At 53.7% G+C, this 18,185-nt stretch overlaps 1 protein-coding gene across 1 annotated transcript; it reads right to left on the reverse strand.

Annotated features, from left to right (window-relative positions):
• Positions 1-77: 77 nt before the first annotated feature.
• On the reverse strand, positions 78-16,216 carry LOC144736329 (protein diaphanous homolog 1-like). The gene is made up of 3 exons (XM_078618993.1): positions 15,672-16,216; positions 3,172-3,351; positions 78-1,546 (listed from the first exon to the last, which is right to left on the reverse strand). The coding sequence occupies exons 1-3, from the start codon at positions 15,906-15,908 to the stop codon at positions 1,379-1,381; spliced, it is 585 nt and encodes a 194-aa protein (XP_078475119.1). The 5' UTR covers positions 15,909-16,216; the 3' UTR covers positions 78-1,378.
• Between the last annotated feature and the right edge of the window lie 1,969 nt (positions 16,217-18,185).

Raw genomic sequence — 18,185 nt, forward strand, 5'->3', positions numbered from 1 at the left:
TTTTAATGTTTCCACGGTGAACTGCCGTTGGCTGTAATTGCCCACGGTCCCTTACGTTATGGCAAGCTTCGGGGCCACTTCCTGGAGTCGTGGAGTTCTGCCATTACTAGTACATTTAATAAAAGCGTGTTTTTTAAAAGTTTTTTAATATTACTTTTTCAGAAGCGACCTGGCCATCGCAAATGATAGCTCAACGAAGTGGCTCATCAGCATCATCACGTGCACATTTACAGCAGCCAAAATAATCTGAATGCGCGACGTTGATTCTCAACGTGGAGGGAAAAACCGGAGGACCCGGAGAAAAATCCACGCGACCACGGTGAGAGAGAGAGATACACCACAAACTCCAAATATACAGCAGCAGGCGTCAGGGTCGTGGTCGAACCCACGGCCTCCTGTAGACCATGCGAGGTAGTCAACATCTCCGAGCCACCGTGGCGCCCCCACGGTGGCCCGGAGATGTTGCGTCTCTGGGTTCTTTGCGACTTCAAAGGGCCTCGGAGACGCAAGTTCAACAAAGCCGTGGCACCGCCCGGCCCCCGCCCGCGGGCGTCAACACGCGTCTGACGCGGACAGGGGCGGGGGAAAGTGCCGAGGCAGAGCGGATGTTTGACGATGGGCCGAGGGGGATGGGAGAAAGTTCCCAAACCGGTTGTCGCGTAAAGGTGGACGTGCGGGGTGAGCACGCGGCCTACTCACCAGCTGCGGGAGGAGAGCGCGAGGCGAGCGGGAGCACGCGGGGGCGGCATCGGGGACGACACAGACAAGGGGGGGGGGGGGCGGGGGGGTTGCAGAGATCGTTAAGAGTCACAGCGACGGGAAATTGGTCGAGGTGCACAAGCCGCCTGTCGTAGAGCCGGGTCGTCGCGGGGGCCACGACGACTTCGAGCGACGGTCAAACCGAGTCGTCGCGTCACGTGTGGGCAAACGCTGCCACTCACACACTCGCACACACACACCCACTGACCTACTCACACACTCGCACACACACACCGACTCACCCACCCACTCACCTAGTCACCCACTAACACACACACACCGACTCACCCACTAACACACACACACACAGACTCAAATGCTCACACACCGACTCACCCACTAACACACACACACAGACTCACTTGCTCACACACCGACTCACCCACTAACACACACACACAGACTCACTTGCTCACATACCGACTCACCCACTAACACACACACACAGACTCACTCGCTCACACACCGACTCACCCACTAACACACACACACAGACTCACTCGCTCACACACCGACTCACCCACTAACACACACACACACAGACTCACTCGCTCACACACCGACTCACCCACTAACACACATACACACAGACTCACTTGCTCACACACAAACTCACCCACTAACACACACACACAGACTCACCCACTAACGCCATCCCCAGCCAGCGCTCGTGGCGACTCACCGACTTGGACGAGTTGCCCACGTAGCGGACAACCATCTCACGCTTGGTGCACAGATCCTTCTCCCGCAGCGGCGCCTTCTTAGCCTCACTCAGGTTGAGGTCCTCCTGCGGCACACACCACCAATACCACCGTCACCACCGTCACCACCACCACCACCGTCACCACCACCACCACCGTCACCACCACCACCACCACCATCACCACCATCGTCACCACCGTCACCATCGTCACCACCATCGTCACCACCACCACCATCGTCACCACCACCACCATCGTCACCACCACCATCGTCACCACCACCATCACCACCACCACCGTCACCACCACCACCACCGTCACCACCACCATCGTCACCACCACCATCGTCACCACCACCACCACCATCGTCACCACCGTCGTCGTCACCACCACCACCACCACCGTCACCACCATCGTCACCACCACCACCACCACCACCACCACCACCACCGTCACCACCGTCACCACCATCGTCACCACCACCACCACCACCACCGTCACCACCACCACCACCATCGTCACCACCACCACCATCGTCACCACCACCACCACCGTCACCACCACCACCGTCACCACGACCACCGTCACCACGACCACCGTCACCACGACCAACGTCACCACCACCACCATCGTCACCACGACCACCACCACCGTCGTCACCACAACCACCATCGCCATCGTCACCACCATCATCACCACCATTACCATCACCACCATTACCATCATCACCACCATTACCGTCACCACCACCGATTAGCACAGTTGGCTACGTATGGTGCGAAAAAGTTCAACATACACACACCCTGCCGTGTCCCACCCTGTCGTGTCCCACCCTGCCGTGTCCCACCCTGCCACCCCACCACCTGGCCACCCAACTGGCCTGCATAGGTGCTGCTCGCAAACAGCACTTGCCCCAACAGCCTGTTAAAGGCTACATGGGGGAGGGGGGGACCTTTGCCTTTGTATGGTGGTGGAGCGCATGGCACCTGGTGTAGGGGGCTTCACCCGGTAAAATAAAAATCGATAAAAGTTTTAGCAATTCGTTTACCTTTCCTATAGTTTGTGACTGGGCTCGTGTCTGTGATTGTTGTTGCGACGTTGCTGTGACCCCCCCCCCCCCGGACATCGGTGACACAAAAAGAGCTTCGTAGCTTTTCGGATTCTTCACGCGGCCTAAACAAAGATCCCGATTGATGGTTGACGATCTCAGATTGATGAACAAAAACACGAACGCATGAAAAAACACGAGGAGGCTTCACCTTTCCTGCCAATAAAAGGGATGGTGTTAAGATGCGTAAACACCAAATAGAAACCTTTTTGCAAGGAATCAAATTACGGCATTAACCACACACAGTAACTGCGGTGAACATGTCAACAAGCACGTGGCTCTGAAGATACACGATGCGTTACTTTATACCTACGTGACTTTACCAAAAAAACCAAAGAGTTTGATGCGTTGTCTTTGAAACTGATTGGCCTACACCAGTCAGGGCCTTCTTCATGGCCTAGCGAAGACAGCGCCACGCGTATCACAGCACTTACAGCTGCACTGGGGGGGGCCCCCGTCGCGACTGCGCCACTGGCTCCCCGCGTCGCTCCGGCGGCCACGGGAAGCCGCGCCCATTCCACCCCCCCCCACCCCGCCGCGTACTCGGTGGCGAGCGGCCAGCCGCCCCCCCCCCCCCGGTTCACGGCACGCGCGCCGGCTTACCATCATCTTCTCGAAGAGCGGCTGGATCTCCTTCTCGGAGAGGTTGGAGGAGGCGAGGACGGCGGAGGGCGACGCCAGGACGGGCTCCGACATCTCGACGGGGCCGCCGCCGGCACCGCCGCTGGCGTAGCGCACCGAGTTGGGGCGCTCGCGCCGGCCGCCCGGCCTCATGAAGTCCATCTGCACCACGACGCGACGTCATCCACAGGTGCCGTTACCACAACGACGACGACCATCATCGCCGTTTACCACGTCATCATCTCTCTGCCGTTATGATGACGAAGATCAATGCTCACCACAAGCGCCTACCCGGCTACCCGTACCCGGCTGCACAGCAACGCGGCAGCCGTTCACGAGGTGCGCGTGTGTGCGTGTGTGTGCGTGTGTGTGCGTGTGTACGTGCGTGTGTGCGTGTATGTGCGTGTGTACGTGCGCGTGTGTGCATGTGTGTGCGTGCGCGTGTGTGCGTGTGCGCGTGTGTGCGTGTGTGTATGTGTGTGCATGTGTGTGCGTGCGTGTGTGTATGTGTGTGCATGTGTGTGCGTGCGCGTGTGTGCGCGTGTGCGCGTGTGTGCATGTGTGCATGTGTGCGTGTGTGCCGTAGTGTGGTGGTTAGTGCGCTGCGCTCCGAACCCGGCGACCCAAGTTCGATTCCCGTTCACGGCTGTCACCGGTGACGATTATCTGAACCGGTCCTGGGCCTCCCCTAGGTCGACTCAGCCTCAAATGAGTACCCAGTGCGGTGTAAACATCGCCACTGGGGAGGCAAAGGCGGCCGGGCGTGGTGTTGGCCACCCACCCCCTCGTGTGCCGTGCCGGCCTTTATAGGTGCTACTCGCTAGCAGCGCTTGCCCCTACAGTCTATCAAGGCTACATGGGGCAACTTTGTTTCTACCTTGGCTCCGCGCGTGTCGATGTTATCGCGCTGCGTGCGAGTTCATCGCGGGACTGGAGCCTTCACGGAGCAGAAACAAATCGCGGAGTGTGGGCGGACACGGGAACGGCTGGTTTCACTTCCGCCTTACGGACTTCGGACTTGAGAGAGATCAAAACAAACGTGCAGCAAAATAAGAAGCCCCCCCTCCCCACCGCCATACCCGGTAAAAGGTTATAAAAAATGTTCAGACCTATGTCTCGGACACTTTGAAGAGGCGGGTAATCGTTAAAGTGACATCGTGCAGTGATTTAATTAATTGGACAAAAAGAATATGCGAATACCCTTCAACCTTTTTTTGTCTTCTTGGTTATTTCGGTAAAGTCACGTAGAAGGGAAGTAATAAAATAATAAAAATAAAACATAATAAAATAATTCTCACGACGTTTCGGCCACAACGCAAGCAGCCGACACGTCGTGAGAATTATTTTATTATGTTTTAATTTTATTATTTTATTACTTCCCTTCTACGTGACTTTACCGAAAGAACCAAGAAGATGAATCCCTGCAGTCACATAAGCTTTAAATCGAAATTTACCCTTCAACCGATACGGTTTAGCTCAACTAGTAACTAAGTGGCATGTTCTGTTTACGCGATAAACCGTACTAATCGGCTGCGTTGGGTGGTGGCGGGTTTAACGACACATTTAAATTCACGCCATCTAACCCCAATAACCGCGATTATGGATAATACAAAAGAATGTGACGATTAATATTGCGGATGCGGTATAAATGACAATGATTACGATCATTGGTTGACAATGATGAATAATTAGATGGTGATAATTAGAATGACGAACACGGAAATGACAACAATGACTGGATGATGCTGCTGCTGATGATTACGATGATGACCGTGACAACGACCACAATGACTGTAGAACGATGATGATGATGATTCGACGCTTCTGATATTCTTTGGGTCTTTCGTTAAAGTCACGTAGATAAGTTCAAAGGAAATAACAAAAAACTACGACGTTTCGATCGCAACACAAGCGGTTGTCACCAGGAAGATGACTGTATAACGATGATTATTCGACCATTATGATGATGATCATAATGAACACAATGACTGGATGATGACGATGATGCTCATTCGATGCTTATAATAATGATGATTGTGATAATGACGACAATGATGATTATTCGATGATTGCGATCGTGACCACAATGACAGTATAACGACGACGACGATGATGATTATTCGATGATCGTGATAACGACAACAATGACTGATGATGATGATGAGATGAGTCGCTGACCAAGATCTAAACTCGTGGACTTGGGACTCTGACTCAGCCACACTCGCCACCACCACCACCGCCCACCACCGCCACCACCGCCCACCACCGCCACCACCACCACCGCCACCACCACCGCCCACCACCGCCACCACCGCCACCACCGCCACCACCGCCGCCACCGCCACCACCGCCACCACCGCCACCACCGCCACCACCGCCCACCACCACCGCCGTCGCGCGAGCACCAATCTGCCGTGCTGAGCGCAACGAGCGGGGCGGCCGGCGGTTACCACTGCCGATGCTCAAGTCGCATTCATTCACAACAACACAACAACAACAACACAACAACAACACAACAACAACAACTTTATACGCATTCACATCCAGCGCATGTATAGAGCAGCGGTTCGTAACCTTTACTGCATGTTAGTCTATGGGCAGTGTTAGTCTATGGGCAGTGTTAGTCTATGGGCAGTGTTAGTCTATGGGCAGTGTTAGTCTATGGGCAGTGTTAGTCTATGGGCAGTGTTGAGTCTATGGTGCAGTGTTGAGTCTATGGGCAGTGTTGAGTCTATGGGCAGTGTTAGTCTATGGCATCTCGCATCCCCAGAGGGTGCGTGCACCCCAAGCTAAGAAGAACCACTGATCTGGAGCCAGCTGGGGCTGACTGACGGAGATTCGTTGTAAAGGACAACGTTGCTCTAAGAAGGGTTAGGAAGAAGCACACTTGGAACAAATCCAACTCGAAAAATAATAATTCTGAATGGGGAGGAAGAGAACACAAATGTTTAACTTTTTTTGGGTATTTATGCAAAACATATTTTGCATCCGAACGTTTGTGAGATCACTGGATCAAAACATGACACCTGATTTTTAAATCCGATAACCACATGGTTCGTAGGCATGTGGAATTTCCACATTCCTATCGCAAGATACGATGGGTGCCACCCTCCACAACAAAGGGGGGGGGGGGGGGTCTTTTACCGGCGAGTGTTGCCGACGCTGTGAATCGCGCATCGGCCAGGAGCGAGCTGCTGCTGCCGCTGGTGTCACCGTCCTGTCCCCAAGGGACGGACGTGCCCTCGCCGCAACCGCCGGCGACGATGGTGGTAAAATCCGTACCGCTTGGCAGCGCACCCCTGCCAACGCCGCGGCCCGCGGCGTGTTGTTTGGCCGGGGGGGGGGGTCCACGTTACGCGAGTGGGGGAGAAACACCGGGTCGGGAAGCGCGACGCGGGGAGGAGGAGTTTACCGCAGGCACGAGGAGAGAGAGACTCACGGCGGCGGGCGCACTCCACGGAGCGGAGGATTTGAGCGGCGGGCGACGTTCGAAAAACTCCGTCACCGCCGGGACGTGGAGAGAGGTCGGAGCGCGCCAGGTGTGCTGCGTGTGTGGGTGGGAGCGCGCGCACCTGTGTGCGCGCGCGCTTACCTGTGTGTGCGTGTGTGCGCGCGTTTACGACGCACCGGCCAATCGCGTGCCGTTGCCGCGCCCGTTTGAAAACAAAAAGAAGGTGACGGTGAGCTGAGTGGGCGACTTTGCACCGAAACGTTTTTTGCCGGCCAACAGAAAAGCGGGAAAATTAAAACAACAAACCGGAGCGGCTCGCGCGGCGGAGACGCTGCCGAGCCACCGAGCCGGCACCGCCGAGAATCTGGGTTCGAGTCCAGGTGTCAGCCGCTGCCTGCGATTGTACGTACAGCAAGTATGTTGAACTTCTTTCGCACTGTACGTAGCTGCCCGTGCGAGTCGGTTCTAAAGAAATTAGTTTTCACTCCAGATTTAAACCGGGTTCTCAAGTACAGTGACAAGTTGATTGTCTCGGCCGAGCTACCTACGACTGCAAAAAACAAATCACTGAATCCGCACTCAATGTGTCCACCTTGCAGCTTCAAGAATGTAAATATCGGTTTGGCCGTCATCCGACAAACATTGCGCTGTGGCAGAGCGGGTGTGCAAGTGCTGCCCCCTACTGTGGGGACCAGACGTTACTTGAAGGGACCTCAAGAGGTAGTTCTCTGATATCAGCTTCCGTGGGCCATGCTGCAAGGGCTTCTAAGGGTGCCTCGCATAATATAATAAACCGGCCGACGGATACAAGAAGGCATTGCACTGATATGCGGAATTTCCAAATGGAATCTTCGACCAAGTGATGTGACGCAGTCAGCGTGATCGGGATACATTGAGGGGGGGGGGGGGAATGGCAAAATAGAACTTCAGGGAATGAAAGTCAATTTTTTTAAACGCAAGTCGGCCATCCAACAGAATCGCAGTGGAGACGGATGATTTGTTTTACTCGGTTGACTGCGGCGACTCTCCGGGGTTTGGGGTCTCGTGACAGCTTGTGTGGGAGCGAACCGTGGAGAATATCCATGCCACGGTTAAATTATAAACCTTCGCCGCCACCGCCACCACCACCACCGCCGCCGCCACCACCACGTGCTTTTGCACAGGAGGCGTGGGCAACTTAATGTTCGTTCAGCATCACTCTTTCAGATGAACCATCATCCACACACACAGCGACACACACACCGACACACACACACTGACACACACACACTGACACACACACTGACACACACACACTGACACACACAGCGACACACACACTGACACACACAGCGACACACACACTGACACACACAGCGACACACACTCACTTATAGACTCCGACACACACACTGACACACACACTGACACACACACCGACACACACGAACCTCGACTCCCTACTGCCACTGCAACTGCTCTCTTCCAGTCACACGAAGACTCACACTCCTCAAGAACGCCGTGGGGCCTCAAAAGGAAACATTTAATCGTAAGGCAACGTTTCGGGCAATGGCTCCGTGCCATGACAAAGGGCCTCTGCCCGTAACGATGGCTATCTTTATATATCTGTCTGTTTTAAGGCCAAGCACGGTGTTGTGGAGGAATGTGTTCGCTTGATGTCTGAGCTGGCGCACCACCGCGGCCAACGCAGCAGGAACAGAAGCGACTGGCACACTAACGCACGTTCGATGCATACAGAAAATAAAATAATAATCATTAACATTTATTTGCAAGGGCGCCTTGTAAATAAGATTAAGGGAAGGCCAAGAGAACAGGAGAGCTAAATAGAGTAAACAGACTTAAGAAAAATGTGTTTTTAGACGCGACTTTAAAGTATCCACATCGCCGGTTGAACGAATTCCCAACGGTAGGCTGACACGCCACTAATTCACAGCCCCTTAGCCAATCCGCTGCTGGATGAAGGCCTGCCCATGCGGTGTCAGCCATGGCGGGTTGTACTTCACGCTGGTCAGCATGGCTTGAAGGGAGTACCCACCTGCAGTGTGCCACCCCTACAGCTACAGGGGTTGTTGTTTTGACCATACTTCACCGCACTGGTCAGTAAGAGTTGGTGAGGTGGGGGGTAGAGGGAAGCCCACTAAAGTCCATCCATGGCTGGGAATCGATCTCGCGTATCAGCGGGTTCACAGCACAGCGCGCAAAACCGCTCCACCCCTACAACTACAGGGGTTGTTGTTTTGACCATACTTCACCACACTGGTCAGTAAGACATACTACTCTTTGGTTCTTTCGGTAAAGTCACGTGGGTAGAAAAATAACAGATCACGACGTTTCGATCGCAACACAAGCAATCGTCATCAGGTGGGACAACCACAGCAAGAACAAACTGCTGTGGTTGTCCGATCGAAACGTCTAATGATGGATTCCTGCAGTCACGAAAGCTTCAAATCAAGATTGGTCAGTAAGAGTTGGTAAAGGAGTGCCCACTACAGTCCATCCTTGGTCCGGAATCGAACTCGGGTGGCCGGGGGGTGCACAGCGCAGCAGAGCGCCGGTGGCGTCGCGGCTTCCACAGCTCCCCGACCGACAGACCGACCTCGTGACGATGAATGCGGAGAGGGCGGAGTGACGATTTAGGAATTCCATGAATTCAGCCTCCGCCCGAGGCCCTGCCCCAAAGACGCTGGCAGGGTGTCTGAAAATCACGGGATGCCAACCGGGAGGGAGGCAGGAGCAGGGGGAGTGGGGCTGGGGAGCGGGGTGCGGTTCCGAAACTAAAACAAGTTTAGTACTTCTCCGGACTTTGACGCGAGGGAGATGGTAAAGGTGTCAACCCCGGCGCTCTAAAGAGGGGGCTTCCCGCCAGTAGCGACAAGCGTAGCGCTGCAGCAGCTGTAACCTGGAAATCGCGCCGATCACTAAATGTATTATTCACTTCATTTACCAGGTAAAGCCCCACCGAGCGATTAGCTCGGCGTTTTCTCTCTGAAGAAGCGACCTGGCCGTCGCCAATGACGGCTCAACGAAGTGGCTTAGCGTCGCGTGGGGAAATTTAAAGCGGCGGGCAAATATTAATCTGAACGCGCGACGTCAATTCGAAAATGTGTAGAAAAATCCACGCGACCACGGGGAGAGGGACACCGCAAACTCCAAATGTACAGCAGGCGTCCGGTTCAGGATCGAACCCACGACCTCCTGTACACCAGGCGAGGGAGTGAACATCTCGCCACTCCGGCGCCCCAGATCACATATGCACGTATGTTGAACGTCTTTCGCACCGCACGTAGCCAACCGTGCTAATTGGTCGTGCGGGAGAAAGACAACAAACTAAACACAACAAGCAGTTCTGAACAAATGAGATCAGATCTAATAAGCGAAGCGGGGTTTTAAGCCTCGTCAGTACTTGGATGAGACACTGACTGGGAATCCAGTACCATCATAATAATAATGATGACGTGGCATTCACGCCGTTCTGATCGCACAAGGCGGAATCACAAAACGTGTTAATTTGTGGGCAATACATCTTTTTGGGGGGGAATTTGGGACGGCGAAGTCGGTATCCACGGCCCGCTTTTCTGAACGTCACGGGATCGTTAACGTCCGCCGTGAAGCGGGCGATGTGAATCTACGCTCAACTCCCCCCCCACCCCCCCCCCCAGTGTTAAACCAGGACGGCCGCCGGGCTGAAGCCACGGGGGGGGGGGGGGGCAAAGGCACCGCCGCCCAGCTACGTCACCGCCCCCAACCCCCTTCATGGAAGAATGGCCCGCGGAAATGGACATCACAGAACAACCTCCCCGAAATGACTTTTTCAAGCGAACTCTGGTTCACAACGAGGGGGGGTGGGGAGCGGCGCTTTCCCGCCCGCCACGCCGCGTTTGACTTGGCGAATGCTTTTTGCGCGTTACTTTGGACGCGGTTAAGAGCACCAAGTGATTTTTTTTTAAAATAACAAACTAAATAAATGGATGTGTCGATGTTCTATGAGTTGGACGTCAGCCCCACGTAGCAACAAAGCCACGGGAGAGCCTCCTCCTCCTCCCACGTACAGCGGTGACCAGCAGTACCGCCCGGCACGCCCCGACGCACTTCACAGCCGGAGTCGATGTGCGCCGCGCTCTCCTGCTTCACACGGCCGGGTCCCCACGGAGTACGCCCCAGCCCCCCCCCCGTCGATGTTCGGAAGCAGCACGCCCCTCCGGCGGTCACGCCGGCTACGCCAACAGAGAGTAACGCTCAGCGCGCAACGGTAGCTTTCATTACTTCTCGCAGCTGGAATTTATCAAAATTATAAAACGCAGAAATTAAATTTCATGGTTTTATTAGCGGTCGGGACTGGGCTGAGACCATCAAACTCACTGCCCCTGGCAACCCGGTCTAAGCACGGGTGGCCGGCCTGCCTGGGTTTAAACCCCAACACTTGAGCGGTCGTCAGCCCAGCGCCCTGACCTCCGAACAATCCGGCCACTCCAACGACCGCCGACGCTGCCAGACGATTGCGCGCCGAGTCAAACCCCCCCCTCCTCGCCCCGACCGGGATTCGAACTCGGACAACCGCGGGCGACGCGCGGACCGCAGGGCGGCGTCGCTCGAACAGGGCGGATAATGACATCGGACGGCGACGATGACGACGCCGCCGCGGCATTTTAATCGAAGAGGTGGAGGCTCCGTGCGACGCTGCGCGGAACTCGTCCGCCGGCTCGTTTAACCAGGTGGCGGACGCGTAAGCCGGCGGACAGCCGCGCCCCGCGGTTACCGCTTGGGAGTGAGGGCGCCGTGGCATTTCACGTCCCAATGAGTCATTTACACTTTTAGCGCTTTTGCAGATAAAAGTTTTCAAATGCGTTTGTGCGCGTTCTCTCCGTTCTGCGTCCGTCTGTTTTTGTCCGCTCACCCGTCCGTCCGATGCAATAGAAACTTTGAGCGCGAGGTCACGTTGCTACTTAGGGACTTGCCCTATTAGAAAATCGGCCACGTTGATCAAAGGGCAATTGCCCAAAGGTTGTAGGAACAAACCAGCGCTAAAAGGTCTGGCCTTGGCCCCCCGGCCCTCCCAGCAGAGCCCCGTGGTCTCACAGCGGCCTACGGAGGTGCGCACCCTGTCCGCCGCTGTGTAAATACTTCAAAGGGGTAAACAAATGGGTGCCACAGATGTTAACTCCCTCGCCCGGTACACAGGAGGTCGTGAGTTTGATCCCGACCCCGACGCCTGCTGTATATTTGGAGTTTGCGTGTGCTCCTGCTGGTGGCGTGGATTTTTCTCCGGGTTCTGTGCAGCTCTTTTTCAGAAGCGACCTGGCCACAAATGACAGCTCCGCCAAGTGGCTCATCGTCATCATCATCATCATCACGTGGGAATGCAGAGCAGCAGCCAAAAACTCTAAAACGCACGTTGATAAACGTGGACGGAGAAAAATCCACGCAACCACGGGGAGAACACGCAAACTCCAAATGTACAGGTGGCAGGGTCGGGATCGAACCCACAGCCTTCTGTATACCAGGCAGAGGTCGCAATCGGGTACCCGATACCCGTACCCTACCCGATACCCGGCCGGGTACGGGTACGGGTACCCGTTTGCGACCCTGGTGCGGCCGGGTACGGGTACGGGTAGGCCGTGAGTCACTGGTGAGTAACTGTTTGTCACTCATTTCCCAACGTCTCGTCTCTTCTCACAATTCAAGATCCTAGAATTAACCCACCCGCGCCTGCAACATGGCTTCATCGGTTTACCAGGCGAGGTAGTTAGGTCACCCTTACCATGAACGTATAACCAAGCATGATCCTGCATGGTCACGTCAATAATAACGATGACAACCGACAGCACTTTCAATCCACCGCTTGACCATGGCACCCCCCCCTCTCGCCGTGCCAGTCACGGGGTGGTTTTTGGCCATACTTCACCGCAATGCTCAGTGCAGGTTGGTGAAGTGGAGAGGGCCAGAACCGGTTTTGGAAATCACTTGCAACCGACGTCATGCGCGACCAGCAATCGAACTCAGGTCCGTCCGCAAGTTCCCAAGCGCAGTGTGCTAACCGCTGCACCGCCGCTCCCTCCCCCATTCCCAGTAGAATAATTAGTGGAAACCACGCAGAAAAAGTGGCCGTGGCTGATAAGGAAATAAACCAAAGCCATCGCGCATGGGCTGAACTGTTGGGGGGGGGGGGGGTGTTTTTCTGGCTTGTGGTTAAACAGTCGAAAGGTTTGTATCCAGTACAGGAGATTGGGAACGAGCCCGTTTAACCGTCTTTGTGTTTAGCTTCTTCTCCCCGTACGGTGCGAAAGAAGTTCAACACACGAGCGTCATCACCGAACATCATCGCCGAGCGGAATCAAGTGGACTACCGAGGTCCGTGTAGGGACTTTCAAATACATTTGGCGGGTGACCCACACTCACACTCACCCCCCTCTGTTCGCTTCTGCCACTGCAATATGGACCCTTGCAGTGACAGCAGCAGTGGCTAACACACTCACGCACATGTCATTCACTCACACACAACAGACTGTAGGGGCAAGTGCTGCTATAGCGAGCAGCACCGATGAAGGCCGGCACGGCGCACCACGCCCGGCCGCCTTTGTCTCCCCACCACTGATGTGCTGTACATACACAATGCACCGGGCTCAACATTTACGGCTGAGCCGGCCTAGGAGAGGTGGGGCACATGTTCACATATTCGTCACCTATGTTGGCCGTGAGCGGGAACTGAACTCGGAATCAACAGGTGCCAATGGGCAGTGGCCTAACCACTTGCGCCACCGCTCCCCCACGCGCGCACACACACACAAGGTAAAGATCCCCCAGCCCAACCGCAGTGCTCTGAACAGACTTTAGGGGCAAGTGCTGTTAGCGAGCACAACAACAACAGCGGCGGTGAGGTCACCACGGCGCTTGTGCCAGGCTAGGTGCACTTACGAGGCGAGCACACACACGCACGCACGCTTACAAGTACATGATGTTCAAATGTGTCGGTGTCTCACTCTGGGTTTATGAAACAGGCGCTGTCAAATATTAACCACTTCCTTACCAGCTGTCAACACGTCATGCCTACCACGTGTGCGCGCACGTGTTTGCGTGTGTGTACACGTGTGTGTGTACACGTGTATGTGTACACACACACGTGTTTGTGTGTACACACACACGCGTGTACACACACACACACGTGTACACACACACACGTGTACACACACACACACGTGTACACACACACTGAACCGGTCCTGGGCATCCTCCCTTAGGTCGACTCAGCCTCAAATGAGTACCCGGTGCTGCGTGTAAACATCGCCACTGGGGAGACAAAGGCGGCCGGGCGTGGTTGCTGGCCACCCACCCCCTCGTGTGCCACCGTGCCGGCCTTCACCGGTGCTGCTACCCTTGCCCCAACAGTCCGTGATGACTACACGGGGGATCTTTGTCTGTGTCTGATTGTATTTGATCATCGCCAGCGACATTTTCGTTCTTGTTATCATCACCACAGCCATCGTCATGGCAACGGTCGTTCTAAACATACATCAACATCGTCAGCATCACTATGGATTCATCATCGCCATGATCATTATACATGTGACGTCACCATCATCATCATCAATGATGATCAATCGACTGCTGGATGAAGGCCTACCCACAACACTGTACCATTGCCATCTTAATCAAGAGCCATCGTCATCACAATCATCATTTTAGCAATCATCGCCACGATTAAGACAGAATTCACAGTGATTGTGATCATCGTGACGGCGTCTTGTTGATGTCGTGATTTTAGGATGATGGTAATTGTTGTAACGATGATTCATGATGACGATGGCTGAGCATGAACGTGGTGGTGATGATGATTGTGATACCAGTGGTGATGATGATGTTGATGGTGGTGGTGGTGATGATGATGATGATTGTGATACCAGCGGTGACTACAAAGTTGATGGTGGTGATGATGATGACTGTGATTATGATGTCTGTGATGATTATGTTGTGATTATGTTGTGATGATGATGATGTCTGTGATGATGATGATGTTGTGATGATGTTGTCTGTGATGATGATGTTTGTGATGATGTCTGTGATGATGATGTTGTGATGATGATGTTGATGTTTGTGATGATGCTGATGATGTTTGTGATGATGATGATGTTGTGATGATGTGATGATGATGTTGTGATAATGATGTTGTGATGATAATGATGTGATGATGATGTCTGTGATGATGATGTTGTGATGACTGTGATGATGATGATTAGTTTCCATCAAGAAGTGGAGAGACTAACCAACTACAGCAGCAGATGATGATGATGGTGGTGAACATTCATTCATTATAATCCTGTGATGGTTGAATTATTTACGACTATTTAACACCAATGACGCTTTCACAATATTATTGATGACGATGCATTACCGATGCTCACGAATGACATCGACTGTTGGTTATTTAAGAGTCATTAATTATTGATGACTTTAACACCGATTTATTGCTGATATACAGTATCCTTGAATGGTATACAGATCGCGTATCATTAACGTCAATAACTCGACTGTTTATCGATCACGATTACAATACTGCCCCTGGTGATTATTTCGTCGCAATAATCATTAGCGATGACGGCGTCATATATAAACATGCTCTCGAGAGAAGAAATCATAACGATTGTGATGACGATGGTGACGGTGATGATGGTGACGATGATGATGATGATGACGGTGATGATGGTGATGATGACGGTGGTGATGGTGATGATGACGGTGATGATGGTGATGATGACGGTGATGATGATGTTGATGATGGTGGTGATGATGATGGTGATGATGGTGATGATGATAATGATGGTGGTGATGGTGATGTTGATGATGACGGTGATGATGACGGTGGTGATGATGATGTTGATGATGATGGTGGTGATGATGATGTTGATGATGATGGTGGTGATGATGATGACGGTGATGGTGGTGACGGTGACGATGGCGAACACTCGAGAAATGATTGCCGGCCTTCATCCAGCAGTGGACCAACCGACACGCCCGTGGGAGCCGAAGGCCAACTCACAAATTTCGACCTCCTCAGCTGGTCCGGGACCTCGTCCGAAGCCACCGACGAAGACGAGGAGGAGGTGGTGGAGGTGGATGTGTTGTTGGTGGTGGAGTTGGTGGTGGTGGTGGTGTTGGTGGTGGAGACGCCGAACTGGTCCCTGTGAGACGACGCCGACGACTCTCGCCGCAGCAGCGCAGAGGGAGGAGGAGGAGAGGAGTCCGGACCCGCCGCCTTCTCTCCCTCGCTCTCCATCACGGTCACTGCCGCCGCCGCTGCTGCTGCTGTTGTTGATGTTGTGGCTGTTGTTGTTGTTGTTGTCGACGGCGGTACAGCAAGCAACAGCGAGGACTGTGCCGCAAAGCACGCATGTGTCACCACTGTGTCTGAGTGAGTGTGCGTCTGTGTGTGTGTCTCTGTGTGTATCAGTGTACGTGTGTCTGTGTGTGTATGTGTACTGTGTGTATGTGTACTGTGTGTATCTGTGCGTGTATCTGTGTGTACCCGCGTGTGGCACCGCTTGCTGCTGCTGCTGGAGCCCAGCGTGGCTGGACACGTGGGGTGGGGCGCGGCGCTTTTACAAGCTGCACCCCAAAAATATATCACCACCACCCCCCATCACCACCGCCACCCCCCCCGCCACCCCCCCCCCGCCACCACCACCACCCCCCGCCACCACCCCCCCACCATTACTCCCCCCCACCACCACCACCCCCACCCGCCACCGATGCACCACCAGCAGTACCCCCTACTGTGCCAGGCTAGGTGCAGGAGGTCACGGGACAGATCTGGCAGGTGCCGTGGGTTGGCTGACTGAGATGACTGGCAGATGCACCACCAGCAGTACCCCCCTACTGTGCCAGCTAGTATTTTATCCGCCTGGCGCTCCGCTCGTTGTTGTGAGCGTCGCTCCTCTGCCCTCCGTTGTTGTTGGAGGGCGACTGCCTCCAACTGCCCAGCGGCATCCTTCACTAGTCTCCTCCATTTGGACACAGACACATGCACGCACACACATGTACGATCAGTGGGGCGTTCACATTTTCTAAATATAGAATAATGAAGTCAAATTAAATGAATCCGCCCATGCCCAATGCATGGGCCCGAGTCGGCCGTACCCCGGTAAACATGGAACGTGTTGGTCCAAAGTTACAATTTTCCTGGGTATATAAACACATGGGACTCTATGTCAGTCTGGGGTGCTACGTGAGTCTACGGGTTTTCATACAAGCCCACGATTCTCAACATAAGTCTACGTTGTCTCTGTGTACGTGTAATGAGTTTCTTTGTAAGTCTATGGATTTTCTATATAAGCCATCAGCTCTCTAACACACGAGTTTAATCGCAGGCATTGGCTGGAACCCGGATTCGAACCGAGGCTCTCAGTGGTGCCATGCGCACCGTCTCTGACATCGAGGCCACCCAGACACCCACCACGAGGATTGGTGCATCCATCATTGAGGGCCCCTGGAGAGTTGGCCACATTCTTCATCCAGCAGTGGATAGGGTCATGGCAGGTGATAATTGATAACGAATGAGATGGGAATGTGGACCTAGCTGGCATCCGTGTTCAGACCCGGTAACCTCCATCACCTGGGTTAGGTCGCGTGCATATCGATGAGTCCGTTCACCCACCACCAACCCTACACAGCCGTCTATTAAGCTTTGTCTCGTAAACAAAACGTGGCATTTAGTTACTCTTCAGCACACACCAGTGTGCTGGAGAGTAAACCCACAACATTTACGAAGTTACGAATTGTCCGTGCCGGGTACTGCCGGGTTAACGACAACATTTATATTTCCGCGATCTAACCCGCAAACACCTTTACGGATTATGGTGGTCGCGAAAGCCTCCTCCGGCACTTGTGTAATGACGGCTTGACACACTTCTCTTGAGCTGGCACTTTATTGAAGACACTTCACTCGACATCAGGCGGAGACTCCACTGCAACAGCCCCGAGTCTCCCACGCATCTCCCCCTTTTATACCTACACGAGGCCACGCCCCCCTTCTCGATCATTCCCGTAGCCACCAGTCACGCTCTCTCGACAAAAAAGACACGCGTCTTTGGGGATGGGTGTGTTGTTATATTTGCGTAGGGTTTTTGGGTGAATTTAACCTAACAGAAGAGAGACCCCCCCCCCCCCCCCATAGACTCACACTGAGACCCATAGATTCCCGTAGAGACCTACAGACTCGCACAGAGACCCATAGACTCACACGGATACCCATAGATTCACATAGAGACCTACGGACTTGCACAGAGACCCATAGATTCACAAACAGACCCACAGACTTACAAATTGGAATCGGTTCCTCGCTCACTATCCTGAGTATGAATCGTGCTGGTATGATAATCCATCGATTCTCTTTCATTAAACACACGTTCGTCTTTTTTCCGCAACACAACATTAAAACATATCCGTACCGCTGTAATGAGTGGCCTCCGACACGGTCAGTAACCTGTAGGTTTATTTTAAATAAAGCTTGGTACAGCCACTGTCTCCGTCTCCTACCTAGTTAGGGGCGGCTACG

The sequence above is a fragment of the Lampetra planeri genome, chromosome 60, assembly GCF_965212315.1.
Source record: "Lampetra planeri chromosome 60, kcLamPlan1.2.h2, whole genome shotgun sequence".
In the NCBI taxonomy this organism is placed as follows: domain Eukaryota; kingdom Metazoa; phylum Chordata; class Hyperoartia; order Petromyzontiformes; family Petromyzontidae; genus Lampetra; species Lampetra planeri.